The 15,933-nt window shown below is 43.6% G+C and overlaps 1 protein-coding gene across 1 annotated transcript in view; it reads right to left on the minus strand.

Moving 5' to 3' along the window:
* The window catches only part of col27a1a (collagen, type XXVII, alpha 1a), a 227,375-nt gene that overhangs the window by 109,336 nt on the left and 102,106 nt on the right, over positions 1 to 15,933 (minus strand). The window contains exons 22-27 of the mRNA XM_060936627.1: positions 15,858 to 15,902; positions 15,443 to 15,496; positions 15,311 to 15,355; positions 11,582 to 11,635; positions 11,428 to 11,481; positions 1,151 to 1,204 (exon numbers count right to left, since the gene is read on the minus strand). Coding sequence (XP_060792610.1) covers positions 1,151 to 1,204; positions 11,428 to 11,481; positions 11,582 to 11,635; positions 15,311 to 15,355; positions 15,443 to 15,496; positions 15,858 to 15,902 — 306 coding nt within the window. The remainder of the gene's footprint in view (positions 1 to 1,150; positions 1,205 to 11,427; positions 11,482 to 11,581; positions 11,636 to 15,310; positions 15,356 to 15,442; positions 15,497 to 15,857; positions 15,903 to 15,933) is intronic.

Below are 15,933 nucleotides of genomic sequence, written 5' to 3' on the forward strand. Positions count from 1 at the left end.
TGTTCCTTTTTTGTACCTTTAACTTTTCCAGCCTCTTACTGCCCCTGTCCCAACTTTTTTGAGATGTATTGCTGTCATGAAATTTCAAATGAGCCAATATTTGGCATGAAATTTAAAAATGTCTCACTTTCGACATTTGATATGTTGTCTATGTTCTATTGTGAATACAATATCAATTTTTGAGATTTGTAAATGATTGCATTCCATTTTTATTTACAATTTGTACTTTGTCCCAACTTTTTTGGAATCGGGGTTGTACACAGAATGGTGTGAAAAACAAAATAACATTGAATGAGCAAGAGTTCAGAAACATTTTGTTGATAATAGAGGTTAGAGATAAATGGCCAGATAGGTTTGAGCTGCCAGGAAGGATGCAGTAACTCTTGTAGTCATTCTTTACAACCGTGGTGAGCAAAAAAGCATCTCAGAATGCACAAACCACCAAACCTTGAGGGGGATGGGCTGCAACAGCGGATGACCGCATTGGGTTCCACTCCTCTCAGCCAAGAACAGGAATCTGAGGCTATTATGGGCACAGGCTCATCCAAACTGGACAGCTGAAGGTTCAAAAGAAAAAAAAATTAAGTGGCATTTTTCTCGTCTTCAACTGTCCAATTTTGTGAGATTGTGCCCATAATAGCCTCAGATTCCTATTCTTGGCTGACAGGAGTGAAACCTGATGTGGTCTTATGCTGTTGTAGCCCATCCACCTCAAGATTTGATGTGTTGTGTTTTATGAGATGCATTCTGCTCACCATGGTTGTAAAGAGTGATTATTTGAGTTACTATAGACTTCCTGTTAGCTCAGATCAGTCTGATTGTTCTCTTCTGATTTCTCATCAACAAGGCATTTCAGCCTGCAGACCCTCTACATGCAGAATGTTTTTTGTTTTTCTTGTCATTCTGTATTAACTCGAGAGGCTGTTTTCTGTGAAATTCACAGGAGATTAACAGCATATCAAATACTCAAACCAGCCCATCTGGCACCAACAATCATTTGTGATTAGTTTGAAAATTTCTGGAGATTCTAATAAGAATCACAATGCATCTTAAAATTAAAAACACACCGTCCTAATTTAATGTATTATATCATGAATAGTATTCAGGTTTGTGGACATACAAGTTTCTAAAATGTTCTCTTCAGACTTACTGGTGAACCTGGTGGTCCAGGAGGTCCGGCCTCTCCAGGAGTCCCTGGATGTCCCTGAAACAGGTAGTATGCACACACTTAATTTCATACTATAATAACCCTGAAGTGCAAACACAATAATATGAGAAAGCACATATATCTGATGATTTAAATGATAATGCAGTAACATTAACCCACAACACATCAAGAATAAAAATGACATTTCTGAAAATGAAGGATTTGAGAACTCAACAGAACACTGGGGCAATGCAGGAACATACACTATGTAGTTAGCTTGCTGTGGAGCAAACAATAGTTGCTGGTTTGTTATATACACAGTTTAGCTAAATAAGCATATATAAATGAACTAACTATACTCGTTATCTAGTTATTTCCATAGTCCCACTAAATAACAATGAAGTTTGGCTGAAGTTGGCATGTTGGCTGTTGTGTAAATTTTAAAAATTGGAAATACACAGTACCAGTCAAAAGTTTGGACACACCTAATTCAGTGGTTTTTCTTTATTTATATTAATTAAAAGACACTTCATGTCTAAAAGTAATGATGGATGTCGTTCCTCTTTACTTAGTTGAGTGGTTTTTGACATAACATGGATTACTACAGTTATGGAATAGGGCTATTTACTGTATTTTTATTATTTACTATTTACTGTTTGATCTCAAACACATTACGAAGGCAAGGAATTGCATTAATTAACTTTTGATGAGAGTGGGCCTGTCTGGGCCTAGCCCAAATGAGTAACACAGAACCATTCTCTTGTGGACCCACCACCCGCAGGAGGTGCCGTAAGGGTCCGGTGCATTGTGGATCGGGTAGCAGCCAAAGGTGGAGGCCCTGGCGTACTGATCCCCAACTGACAAAACTGGGTTTGGGGACATGGAATGTCACCTCCCTGGTGGGGAAGGAGCCTGAGCTTGTGTGTGAGGTTGAGAGGTACTGACTAGATATAGTGGGCTCACCTCAACACATAGCTTGGGCTCTGGAACCAATTTCCTGGAGAGGGGCTGGACTCTCTTACATGCTGGAGTTGCCAAGGGTGAGTTCTCCCCAGTAAACAAGAAGGTCGTTTCCCTGCGCCTTTGCGTCAGAGAACAGTCTCTGACTGTCATTTGCCCTTATGCGCCAAATGGTAGTTCAGAGTACCCGGCCTTCTTGGAGTCCTTGAGGGGGTACTAGACAGTGCACCACGAGGGGACTCCATTGTTTTACTGGGGGACTTCAATGCTGACGGGGGCAACGACGGTGAGACCTGAAGGGGTGTGATTGGGAGGAACGGCCTGCCCGATCTGAACCCGAGCGGTGTTCTGTTGTTGGACTTCTGTGCCATGCATGGTTTGGCCATAATGAACACCATGTTCAAGCATAAGGGTGTCCATAAGTACACATGGCACAAGGACACCCTAGGCCATAGATGGATGATTGACTTTGTAGTTGTTTCATCTGATCTGCAACCATATGTCTTGGACACTCGGGTGAAGAGAGGAGCAGAGCTGTCAACTGATCACTACCTGGTGGCGAGCTGGATCAGGTGGCAGGGGAGGAGGCCAGACAGACCTGGTAGGCCCAAATGTGTAGTGAGGGTATGCTGGGAACATCTGGCGAAGGCTCCCGTCCGTCAGATCTTCAACTGTCACATCCGGCAGAGCTTCAACTGCATACTGGGGGAGGATGGCAACATTGAGTCCAAGTGGACCATGTTCTGTATCTCCATTGCTGAGGTGGCCATACACAGCTGTGGCTGCAAGGTTGTTGGTGCCTGTTGTGGCGGTAATCCCTGAACCCGGTGGTGGACACCTGCAGTGAGGGGAGCAGTCAAGCTGAAGAAGGAGTCATATCAGATTTGGTTAGCCTGCAGGTCTCCAGAGGCAGCTGACAGATACCGAAGGGCCAAGCAGAATGCAGCTCTGGCGGTCACTGAAGCAAAAACTTGGGTGTGGGAGGAGTTCGGTGAGGCCATGGAAAGCGACTTTTGGTCAGCCTCGAAGAGATTCTGGCAAACCATCCAGTGGCTCAGGAAGGGGAAGCAGTGCTCTGTCCTTACTGTTTACAGTGGGGATGGAGTGCTGTTAACCTCAACTGGGGACATCGTCTGGGGACACTGGGGACAGTGGAAGGAATACTTCGAGGATCTCCTCAATCCCACCTTCATATTGTCCAAGGAGGACACAGAGTCTGAGGGTGCTTGGGAGGACTCACCCTTCACTGGGGCTGAGGTTGCCAAGGTAGCTTAAAGCTCCTCGGTGGCCAGGCTCAGGGGGTGGATGAGATTCGTCTTGAATTCCTGAAGGTGCTGGATGTTGTTGGGCTGTCTTGGCTGACACGCCTCTTCAACATTGCATGGAGGTCGGGGACAGTGCCTCTGGATTAGCAGACTGGGGTGGTGGGAGAGTGTGTTCCAACTATAGGGGGATCACATTTCTCAGCCTCCCCAGAAAAGCCTATGCTGGAGTGCTGGAGAGGAGAGTCCGGTCGATAGTTGAACCTCAGATTCAGGAGGAACAATGCGGTTTTTGTCCTGGTTGTGGAACACTGGACCAACTCTTTATCCTTGCAAGGGTACTGGAGGGTGCATGGGAGTTTACCCAACAGGTCTACATGTGTTTTGTGGACCTGGAGAAGGCTTATGACCATGTCCCTCAGGGTGCCCTGTGGGGGGGTGCTTCAGGAGTATGGGGTTCAGGGCCCACTACTGTGGGCCATTCGGACCCTGTATGACTGGAGCAAGAGTTTGGTTCACATTGCCAGCAGTAAGTTGAACTCATTCCAGGTGCATGTGGGGGACTCCACCAGGGCTGCCCTTTGTCACTGGTTCTGTTCATAACTTTCATGGACAGAATTTCTAGGTGCAGCCAAGGGGTGGAGGGTGTCTGGTTTGGTTGCATCAGGATCGCGTCTCTGTGTTTTGTGGATGATGTAGTCCTGTTGGCTTCATCAATCTGTGACCTACAGCATGTGCTGGGATGGTTTGCAGCTGATTGTGAAGCGGCTGGGATGAGGATCAGCACCTCTAAGTCCGTGGCCATGGTGCTCAGCCGAAAACAGGTGTAGTGCCTACTTCAGGTCATGGGGGAGTTGCTGTCTCAAGTGGAGGAGTTTAAGTATCTCAGGGTCTTGTTCACAAGTGAGGGTGGGGGGAGCGGGAGTTGGACTGACGGATCAGGGCAGCGTCAGCAGTAATGTGGATGCTAAACTGGTCTTTTGTGGTGAAGAGAGCTGAGCCAAAAGGCAAAGCTTTTAATTTACTGGTCCATCTATGTTCCCACCCTCACTTACGGTCACGAGCTGTGGGTAGTGACCAAAAGAATGAGATTGCAGATACAAGTGGTCGAAATGAGTTCTCCATAGGGTGGCTGGGCTCTCCCTTAGAGACAGGGTGAGAAGCTTGATCATTTGGGATAGACTCAGAGTAGAACTGCTGCTCCTCCATATAGAAAGGAGTCAGTTGAGGTTGTTTGGGCACCTTGTTAGGATGCCCCCTGGACACCTCCCAGGGGAGGTTCTCTGGGCATGCCCCACTGAGAGGAGACCCCAGGGCAGACCCAGGACACACTGGAAAGATTACATCTCTCAGCTGGCCTGGGAACGCCTCGGTATTCCCCTGGAAGAGCTGGCAGAGGTGGCTGGAGAGAGGGAAGTCTGGGCTGCTCTGCTTAGGCTGCTACCCCCGTGACCCAGACCTGGATAAGTGGGAGAAAATGGATTGATGGAACTTTTGATGAGGCACACCTGTTAATTGAAAAGCATTCCAGGTGACTACCTCATGAAGCTCGTTAAGATAATGCCAATAGTGTGCAAAGCGTCATCAAGGTAAATGGTGGCACTTTGAAGAATCTAAAATATGAAACATTTTTTAACACTTTTTGTTAACCACATAATTCCATATCTGTTCCATATGTTATTTCATAGTTTGGATGTCTTCAGTATTGTTCTACAATGTAGAAAATAGTTAAAATACAAAAAAAAATCTATGAATGAGTAGGGGTGTACAAACTTTTGACTGGTACTGTACATGGACCGTGTTCCAAAAATACATAATCAGATAGGCAAATGTACATTCTGAAATTCAAGTAATAAAAATAAAATTAGAATACATGTGCATCCGGGGCGGCACAGTGGTGTAGTACTGTCACTTCACAGCAAGAAGGTTCTGGGTTCAAGCCCAGTGGCCAACAGGGGCCTTTCTGTGTGGAGTTTGCATGTTCTCCCCGTGTCTGCATGGGTTTCCTCCGGGTGCTCTAGTTTCCCCCCACGGTCCAAAGACATGCAGGTTAGGCTTCACACTGATCATAAGCCCTCACGTCTCATCTCATCTCATTATCTCTAGCCACTTTATCTTGTTCTACAGGGTCGCAGGCAAGCTGGAGCCTATCCCAGCTGACTACGGGTGAAAGGCGGGGTACACCCTGGACAGGTCATCACAGGGCTGACACATAGACACAGACAACCATTCACACTCACATTCACACCTATGGTCAATTTAGAGTCACCAGTTAACCTAATCTGCATGTCTTTGGACTGTGGGGGAAACCAGAGCACCCGGAGGAAACCCATGCGGATACGGGGAGAACATTCAAACTCCGCAAAGAAAGGCCCTCGCCGGCCACGGGGCTCGAACCCGGACCTTCTTGCTGTGAGGCAACAGCGCTAACCACTACACCACCGTGCCGCCCCAGCCCTTGCGTCATTTACAATAATGTTTTATCTAATCTAATCTAATCTACAACATGGCAGGACGTTGATAGTTTGTTGAGAACCTGGGTGTGGCAGCGGGGGCATGGTCAAGCGCCGGTCTGTGACAGGAGGGCGGAGTCAGGGAAGGTAAGTGGCAGAATCACTACACCTGACGCCAATTAACCTGTGTTTGTGTGTGTCTTCCCAGTGACCGCACCCTATTTAAAGAGGGAGAGCAGAGAGCAGAGGAGCTCATCCCCAAGCTAGACGCCGGTTGCGTGGGTGTGTCTGTTGGGTTACGATTGTTAGACTGAAAAGTGTGGCAATAAAGCCTTATTATAAACCTGATCTCTGTCCTGCCATCCTCTGTGCTCCACCCACTCATACTGAACTGCTACACTGGGTTACACCGAGATTTGATTTCTTTTTGCCAAAAACAAAACATGGATTGAATTTCTTGGGTTTTGAAACTGGATGTTGACAAAAACCTGTTTTCCGTTTCAGAATGGCAGTTCCATTTCAGACAAGCGATTCCGTGATTTTTCAGTGATCGTGGAAAATCATCCCTGCTTGAGTCTCATAACAGCCCTATGCCTTACTTATTTTTTGAAAGTCCAATCATACCCGTTAAAACTGACATTTTTGCTGCCACACTAATTAACTTCCAACCATTTTAATTGTTCGACACTTCTGACAATCACTACATTCTGATGTTGGGGATAGATTAGGGATAAAATTAGCTCATGTTTTAAGTCGTTCAAATTCTGTAAAGCTGCTTTGCAACAATGTTTATTGTTAAAAGCACTATACAAATAAACTTGACTTACATTCTTACCATCAGACACTCTGAGTTTCATGGTCTTGTCATCAGACATTGAAGTGTATGAGGTGGAGCTGTAACTGTGTAACTCTGTATGTAACTCTGACATCAACAATTAATATGCATTATTCGCACATGAGGACAGCACCCCGGTGGCACCTCGTGCCTGCGTGGGTTTCCTCCAGGTGTTCTGGTTTCCTCCCACATTCCAAAGACATAAGGATTAGATCAAGTGACTACTCTGAATTACCCATAGGTATGAATGTGATTGGTTGTTCGTCTCTGTGTTAGCCCTGCGATAGACTGGTGACCTGTCTCGGGTGTACCACACCTCTTGCCTGAAATCAGCTGGGATTGGCTCCAGCTTCCTCTGTGACCCTCAGTATATAAGTGGTATAGATAGTGAATGAATGAATGAATGTTGGCACAAGATTTACTACAGCATTAGATGCAGGATATAGTAATGACTATCATTTCCATGAGTTTTTTTTTCTCCATAAGACTCTAAATAAGAAATGATCTTTTCCATGGGACTATGCCAAATAAGGCAGTCACATATGAAGCTTGCAAGACAAAAAAGCCCATGTTGATTAATATAGGTGCATTTTGGATGTGGTATGTGTCACACAACAATTACTAAAGATGAATGAATGAATGAATGAATGTGTCAGGATTGCTTTAATTTAAAATTGAAAAATGAATCTAGCTAAGTTCATTAGAAACTATTCTGGGGATACAAACAAACATAACTGTGGGAGCAGGCGGGATGGATCAAAAAGCTTCTGTGGGAACACATGTGATTGGTCAAGAGTGTCCAGGAGCCAGTGGAAGTGGGATTTAAAAAACATAACAATCCTGGATGCAGATCCATCCATTATCCATAACTTATCCTGTGCAGGGTCACAGGCAAGCTGGAGTCTATCCCATCTGACTATGGGCAAGAGGCGGGGTACACCCTAGACAAGTGGCCAGATCATCGCAGGGCTGACTGACATAGGTGGGGTTTACATTAGACCGTATCAGCAGATCATCAGATTAACGTTTTTAAAAACGATTAGCGTGCACACAGCAACGCCAATACACGATTCGCGTGCACACAGCAACGCCAATACACGGATACGCTAATCACATGACTAATTCGGCACGTAAGTTGAAATTTGTCAGTGCGGCTCATTGCTTCCTCCTCAGCGGCTGCGCTCCAAATCACTCCGCCCTGAACAGCGAGTGCCCTCTGGAGGGTGCGCACTCCGGCCCTGCGCAGCTCACAGAGCGCGCAAGTGTAGTGCACGAGCAGTGATTCGGGACTGAGCCGCTGTGCGCAAGTCACTTACCACTTGCAAGTGGAAGGATGGCAAGCCTAAAGACAATCATAACTACACAATGGGCAGTATTTGCATCAGTATTTTCATACTTTTATACTCTTTAATGAAAGGTGATACAAGGCGGAAGTCCGCGCCGTTTTTCAGCAGTCGCATAACATGACCAACACCAGCGAATCAGGAAGGTGGATGTCACAGTGACGTTGTCCAATGACGACACCAGCTAGAGCTCAGCACAGCGTATCCGTATATCCGCGTATTCTCAATGTTTACACAGCACCGGACCAGACACGATCTGGATTGAATATGTGGACCCTGGCGGATTCCCGTTTCCCGGCGTTTCCAGGCGTTTTAATGTAAACGGACAGTGCATCCGCAAAGAAAACGAGACAGATACGGTCTAATGTAAACTTGGCCATAGAGACAAACAGCCATTCACACTCACATTCACACCTACAGTCAATTTAGAGCCACCAATTAACCTAATCTGCATGTCTTTGGACTGTGGGGGAAACCGGAGCACCCGGAGGAAACCCACGCAGACACAGGGAGAACATGCAAACTCCACACAGAAAGGCCCCCGTCAGCCACTGGGCTCAAACCCAGAATCTTCTTGCTGTGAGGCAAGAGTGCTAGCCACCGTGCCACTTGGGCACTCGATAGATTTTGTTTATTGTTACAGTTAAAGTTTGAGTTTCATCTCATCTCATCTCATTATCTCTAGCCGCTTTATCCTTCTACAGGGTCGCAGGCAAGCTGGAGCCTATCCCAGCTGACTACGGGCGAAAGGCGGGGTACACCCTGGACAAGTCGCCAGGTCATCACAGGGCTGACACATAGACACAGACAACCATTCACACTCACATTCACACCTACGGTCAATTTAGAGTCACCAGTTAACCTAACCTGCATGTCTTTGGACTGTGGGGGAAACCGGAGCACCCGGAGGAAACCCACGCGGACACGGGGAAAACATGCAAACTCCGCACAGAAAGGCCCTTGCCGGCCATGGGGCTCAAACCCAGGACCTTCTTGCTGTGAGGCGACAGCGCTAACCACTACACCACCGTGCCGCCCAAGTTTGAGTTTTATTGAAAATGTATAAATTATTAAAGAAAATTATTATCATAACTATACCTGATTTCTGACAAACTTTGTTAACCACTTTCCTTTCATTGAAATAGTAAATACATAATAATAAAAAGGTTATGGTCAGGACAAGTGAAAAATCTTGCTGCTTGTCCGACTGGACAAGTGGATTAAAAAGTTAAATGTTGAGCTCTGACATGTCTTAATTCATTTTGATGCATTTCAGCATAGGTGATACCATACATTTCTTCAGCAACGTCTTTCTCTCACTCTCCCAGTTTGAACCTGAAAGTCTATAATTATGTAGAAATTGAATAAAAATGTATTGCTCAAGTTTTGTGTTTTATGAATTTCAGAACTCCAAAACTGTATCATATCCATAACTGTATCATTGGGACATGGAAAGTTTTTCCTATCTCTTATTAAAGAAAACAGAAAAAAATGGAGGCGGCACAGTGGTGTAGTGGTTAGCGCTGTCGCCTCACAGCAAGAAGGTCTGGGTTCGAGCCCCGTGGCCGGCGAGGGCCTTTCTGTGCGGAGTTTGCATGTTCTCCCCGTGTCCGCGTGGGTTTCCTCCGGGTGCTCCGGTTTCCCCCACAGTCCAAAGACACGCAGGTTAGGTTAACTGGTGACTCTAAATTGACCGTAGGTGTGAATGGTTGTCTGTGTCTATGTGTCAGCCCTGTGATGACCTGGCGACTTGTCCAGGGTGTACCCCACCTTTCGCCCGTAGTCAGCTGGGATAGGCTCCAGCTTGCCTGCGACCCTGTAGAACAGGATAAAGCGGCTAGAGATGATGAGATGAGAAAAAAATGGAATTGGCAATTTTCTGAAATGGAAAATTATCATCCCTACTCATGTGGCTGGTCTGAACTGCACTGTAATCATCTGTCAGTTGTTCCAATCAACTAACTTTTTTATACACATTTTTTTGCAGATTTTATCTTTCTCTGCATGGGAGCATTATCAGAATTAGGTGACCATGCACATGTGCAACTTTGTAGGAACAGTTGTGAATCTTAAATTACTAGAATACTGATTGTTTAATTGTTTCATTTAGATCAATAAATCCTCTGAAATTTAGCTGTGCCAAATCAAGTGAAAATGGTACTGTATTGCACTTAACTTGGAAGAAAATATCTCCATCATGGAATCATAGCTATCTGTCTATGAAAAGTAGTTATATTACATAAGCATGTGATAGACACATCTTAATTTTCATTTTAATTCATTGCTATACTAATTTATTCATTAATTTGTGCTAGCAGTGCTGGCGCAAATTGTTACTCTCACTCAGGAGCTTTCCACTTTATTTCCTTATTATTCTTCTTATTATTCTCCTAACGTTTTAGGATGGTATTTGTTCCTCAGTTTTCAACCAATCATCACCAAATTTCACATGCAGAATACCTCTGGGCTGAATTAAGTTGCTATGACTTTTGGTGCTGATCCAGATCACTGAACTTGAATGATCCGTGGAAAAACAGGCTTTTTTCCTCACTGAGCATCATTCTCTATCTCTTACGATTCCGGATCTATAGGGTATGGTGACCAGACGTCCTGGTTTGTAAGAGCTAGCACAAATCACTGTGACTTTAGTCACATCTATCTATCTAGTTTCACTTTTATTCTTTGTGTTCTTCATCCATTCAGTCTGTGAAGATACTCAGTCATCCAGGTACATAGTAATCTGTGGTTGGTAGAAGAGAGCAACTGGACTTGCTTGAAGTCCAGTTGCTCTCTTCTACCAACCACAGATTACTATGTACCTGGATGACTGAGTATCTTCACAGATATGTTTCTATGCACTTTGGGATGAGATCCCTTCAACTGGTGGGGGAGTATGAGAGGACTTCCAGAAAACTGGCAGACATCTTAGCCAGAGAGGATCGTTCATTTTTGTCAACCTGGAACGACCATCACTGAACAGAGGTGGGTGTCTAAGACATCTTTTATCAGCCACCTACAATGCAGCCATCAGCATTCTGATTCGGATTCTATGATGATCCATGAGAGGATAAATACTTGATACTCCCTATTAGTCAGACAGAACTGAGGAAGCCTTTCAGACGAGAGGCAAAATGTCTTCAAGAATCTTCAAGCAAGTCCAGTTGCTCTCTTCTACCAACCACAGATTCATCCATTCAGCTTATTGTGCTACGTCTGTGACTCATTCATTCTGTTTGGGTCTGATGTCAAGAGACAACAGAAGTGGACCATGCTACATGTAAAATCAACTCTATCAAGTATAACTGCTTACATTTATATGCATACACACTAAAGCTTTCCCAGTGCTACTGATATTCACAACTCTTACATACAGTGTGTGTCTGCATGTGTAGTGTGTGTCTTTGCTAGTGTTTATGAGCAAACTTACAGTAGATCCTTTTTCGCCTGGTGGTCCTGGCAATCCTGTCTCTCCTCGATCGCCCTGGAAACACACACACATAAAACAATATTTTGTTCTAAAGTCATGCTCAAAATACTCAGTGCTCTGTCGATTGAAGGAAATCAACTTTGAAGTGTCTCACCTTTTCTCCTGCCAGTCCAGGTTCCCCCACTGGTCCCACAAAGCCAACCAAACCCTTCACACACACACACACACACACACACACACACACACACACACACAATCAAAAGATAAACATCACAGTAGTGGAAGTGTATAAAATGGAATCAGATAATAACCACATTATTCAATATCTTAGGCATACTTATAATTTTACATTTTCAAAGACATTAAGTGCAGGAATTAAATCATTTCCACAGACAGCATTTTTTTAAGTCTTCCAGATTATGCCCCACAAGAAGAATTTGTGTTTTCTTGTACTGTTATTGAACTAATACTGGATATCTATTAATGCAACATTGATCATGTAAAATAATTACAAATAAGCCAATTAAAGGAAAATTCCAGGATTTTTTTTTTACCTGGACCCTATTTTCCCATCTCTTTGGGTCCAAATATTTACTAGGGACAAAACAATTGAAATCAGTCCAGTACTGAATTATTGTTGAGAATGCTACAAGCGGCAACCGCAAAATTGCTATACAAAGTAATTCTACAAGGAAATCATCTGCGTCAAAGTAAACAGCTTGTTTTCGCCACTGACAGGGTCATAATGTTATTATCAGTGTCTGACAACATGGAAGGGATCCCTGCAGAGATACACCTGTGTCTGGTTACCTCACTAACTGTCAAGAAACTGTAGAAAATGACTTTCTACACTTATTGTTTTAGCTTTCTCTTCTTCTGGTCTCTAATGCAGTGCCCCATTCAGTGCCTTTAGTCAATTATCACACTGAGGCTGTGTTCTGATGTTTACAAAGTGGATCCTTTCCAATATGAATGAGTGTTGTCAGACACTCATTCATATTGTTGTAATCAGCTAAATAGTCGGGCATTCCTTTGGAATTAAAGAACACACTAAACAGATTGGTCAAGTGTCCACATATTTATGATTTCTTAATATTCACATATGCAATGTTCCAAATTGATGATTATTACTATGATTATGTTTTGACATGAGCTTTCAGCCTTGTTATGTGCGTTCATTGTGTGTATTCTTGTGCTTTGGCTTAGGGTAGGTTAGGTTTATTGTCAATAATATTCATTTCCTACACAGCTCTAAATTCTGATGACAGTTATGACTTTATTTGAAAGTTGTTGGTTTTCTAACAAACAAAACAAAACACCACATTTGTTACAAGTTACAACTCACATACCACTCCATATCATGCTCTAAGTTCAAAACATGGGCGGCATGGTGGTGTAGTGGTTAGCGCTGTCGCCTCACAGCAAGAAGGTTTGGGTTCGAGCCCCGCAGCCAACGAGGGCCTTTCTGTGTGGAGTTTGCATGTTCTCCCCGTGTCTGTGTGGGTTTCCTCTGGGTGCTCTGGTTTCCCCCACAGTCCAAAGACATGCAGGTTAGGTTAACTGGTGACTCTAAATTGACCGTACTGTACTGTAGGTGTGAGTGTGAATGGTTGTCTGTGTCTATGTGTCAGCCCTGTGATGACCTGGCGACTTGTCCAGGGTGTACCCCGCCTTTCGCCCATAGTCAGCTGGGATAGACTCCAGCTTGCCTGCGACCCTGTAGAACAGGATTAAGTGGCTAGAGATAATGAGATGAGATGAGTTCAAAACACTTGACTGAGACTGGCAAAGTAGAATTTTGCCTTTAGAGCCCCCTGCTGCCTGCACAGAGAACTGTAATTCCAAGGAAAACAGCAAGAAGCCTTCAATGTAAGAAAGAAAGAAAGAAAGCACAACTTTATTAATCACACACTTGTGAAATTTCCTCTCTGCGTTTAACCCATCTGAAGCAGTGAACACACACATGCACACACACGTGAGCAATGAGCACACACACATACCCAGAGCAGTGGGCAGCCATGCTAACAGCACCCGGGGAGCAGTTGGGAGTTAGGTGCCTCGCTCAAGGGTACCTCAGCCCAAGACCGTCCCATATTAACCTAACCGCATGTCTTTAGACTGTGGGGGAAACCGTATGTATGCTGCATTTATCTTAAAAGTTCTGACTGCAAAGTTGAATTCTGGGCAAAATGTTCTGTTTCTATTGCTATTTTGAGATGTTTCACTGCTGCTCACACCGTGTCTCCTGCGTGTAAATGTTTTGCTGAGATAAAATGCTTCCCACATTTTATGATTCTGGAGATTGCCAAAGCAAGTGAGCAGCAATATCACGTGACCACTGTGGGGCGTGCTTGACCTACTTTTAACCAAAACAAGTCAGCATGGGCAAACATAGTAGACTCCGCTCTCTCACCAGATAAAAGCCAGCAGAAAAGAAAAGGAAAGCCTGCCTAGTGAGTGCAACTGCAAGACAGAGCAAGGTTAAATGATGTCATTTTTCTGGACAGATAACTAAATCATTCTAGCTAGTACTTAGCTATCTTAGCCTTAGAATGCATGAGCTCGACTCCACGGTAGCGAGTATGGACTTACACATGTCATGTTTTGATCTTACAGAGAAAGAAATGATAACACAAACGCAGTAACAGAGAAAAGATATATTCACCTTTTCTTTCACAGATCTATTTGCAAATGTCAACCACAAATTACATCCCTATGACTCAAAACCCTCCGAGTTCGATGCAGAGTCATGATGTTTTCCGTGCTTCGCCACCTTAGTGTGACGCAGTTCCATACAGTAGTTATGCTAATTAGTTAAAGCTCTTCACGTTCGGCTGTTTCTGTAGGGCCATACTGTTTACCTCAAGAGGTAGGATATTTGGTCTCAAAATGGAGGAAAGCAACCCTCAGCACATCAAAATGATCACATCTGGTCCACATGATATTGTTCTTGTGGGACATAGGAAAATGCCATGCACAATAAAAAATATGTAAAAATTTCAGATGACTTTGCAGTCAGCACCTTTAACTTGGAAGTGAGAACTCAGAATTACATCATTTTTGAGCTTGGTATGTTCAAACTACAAAGTGCGAAAAAAACAAAAACAAAACCATGGCCTCCATGAAAGTATGTGCTGTATTAGCAACAAGCTAGCCAGCTAATATTAATTATCACGTATTTACTTTCAAAACAGAGAGCTGTGTGGTCAGTGTTGTAGATTTAACCAATTAATATGTCTGTGTCACTGATGCAAAGTACACACTACTATAAACTCATTTAAAGTAGTGAAGTGAGGCTTTATTAACAGTTGATGGTCGTGTTGACATATCATTACATCATGTGCTTGGGCTTGAGGACACTTTTCTGACTTTTCCAGTTGAAGGAGCATTTTCTTTGCTTTTTTCTTAGTCCGAGGAATGAGCTTAGGTCAAATGCAGCATTAGTCTCTGACTACAGACTTCCACTGAAAAAATGTACAGTATGTCAAGCTGAGAATGCCACCTGAGATTCCTTTTAAGGAAAATGGGTAGAGCTGTGTAAACAGGAGCCTGAAATAAAGTCGAATGACTGTGAATCACCATTTTTCAGGTATCTTTGAAAAGATATGATTACTCGATGTGGATACATGCAGTAATAATTGTAAAATTGTATGATGTCACAATGTCCTTAAGTCTGAAGTAATGCTTTACTAATCACTGCCATCTTGTAATGTGTCCACATTTAGTGCTGGTACTGAAAAATCATACAATCATACAAATTGTTTTAGTCATTTTATCCTTCAGTCATTTTTCAGTGTATAAAACCAGTATACCATTTCAATTATTTTATCATGGTACATGCAGGTATCTGTGTATAACACTATACATCACATATAACACTCACTCTCTCTCCCATTGGACCAGCCTTCCCTGTATCTCCTTGTTCGCCCTGAAACAGTAAATAAGTTCAGGTGTGCATTTGTGCCGTCATTGCATGTTTGTGTCTGACTGTCTGTGTGCAGACTTGAGCTCTAACCTTAACTCCTTCAGGACCAAACTTGCCAGGAAAACCTTTTTGTCCCATAAAACCCTAAGAAGAAAAAAGAGGAAAAGGGAAAAAAGGAGAGAACAAGAGAAGCAAATAATAACAGCATTTAAATATTTCTAGAAGCAAATTCTCTCAAGCCAATCATTTTGACTCTTTAAGAGTTTTTAATATTGAATTAGAAGGTGGATCCAGTTTTTTTTTACTGGTACTATATACAATCAGGCTCTTCAATAGTGTAAGAATATTATAGCCAGTAAGTACAGTAAGACTGGAAAAACCTGGGCTTTACTGCAGCTTAATAATATAACATAATTTTCACTGTGAGCTGTCACAGCTACCTACACACACCAATTGATTGAGTTCATTATTATTTAGATGAGGAAGTTCAAAATAGGAAGATCACCTCTAGCCCCGTCGGCCCAGGTAGTCCAACTGGGCCCTCTTCTCCCTTGTAACGAAATAAAAATAAATAAATTATT

This window comes from Neoarius graeffei, chromosome 12 (assembly GCF_027579695.1).
Source record: "Neoarius graeffei isolate fNeoGra1 chromosome 12, fNeoGra1.pri, whole genome shotgun sequence".
Taxonomy (NCBI): Eukaryota; Metazoa; Chordata; class Actinopteri; order Siluriformes; family Ariidae; genus Neoarius; species Neoarius graeffei.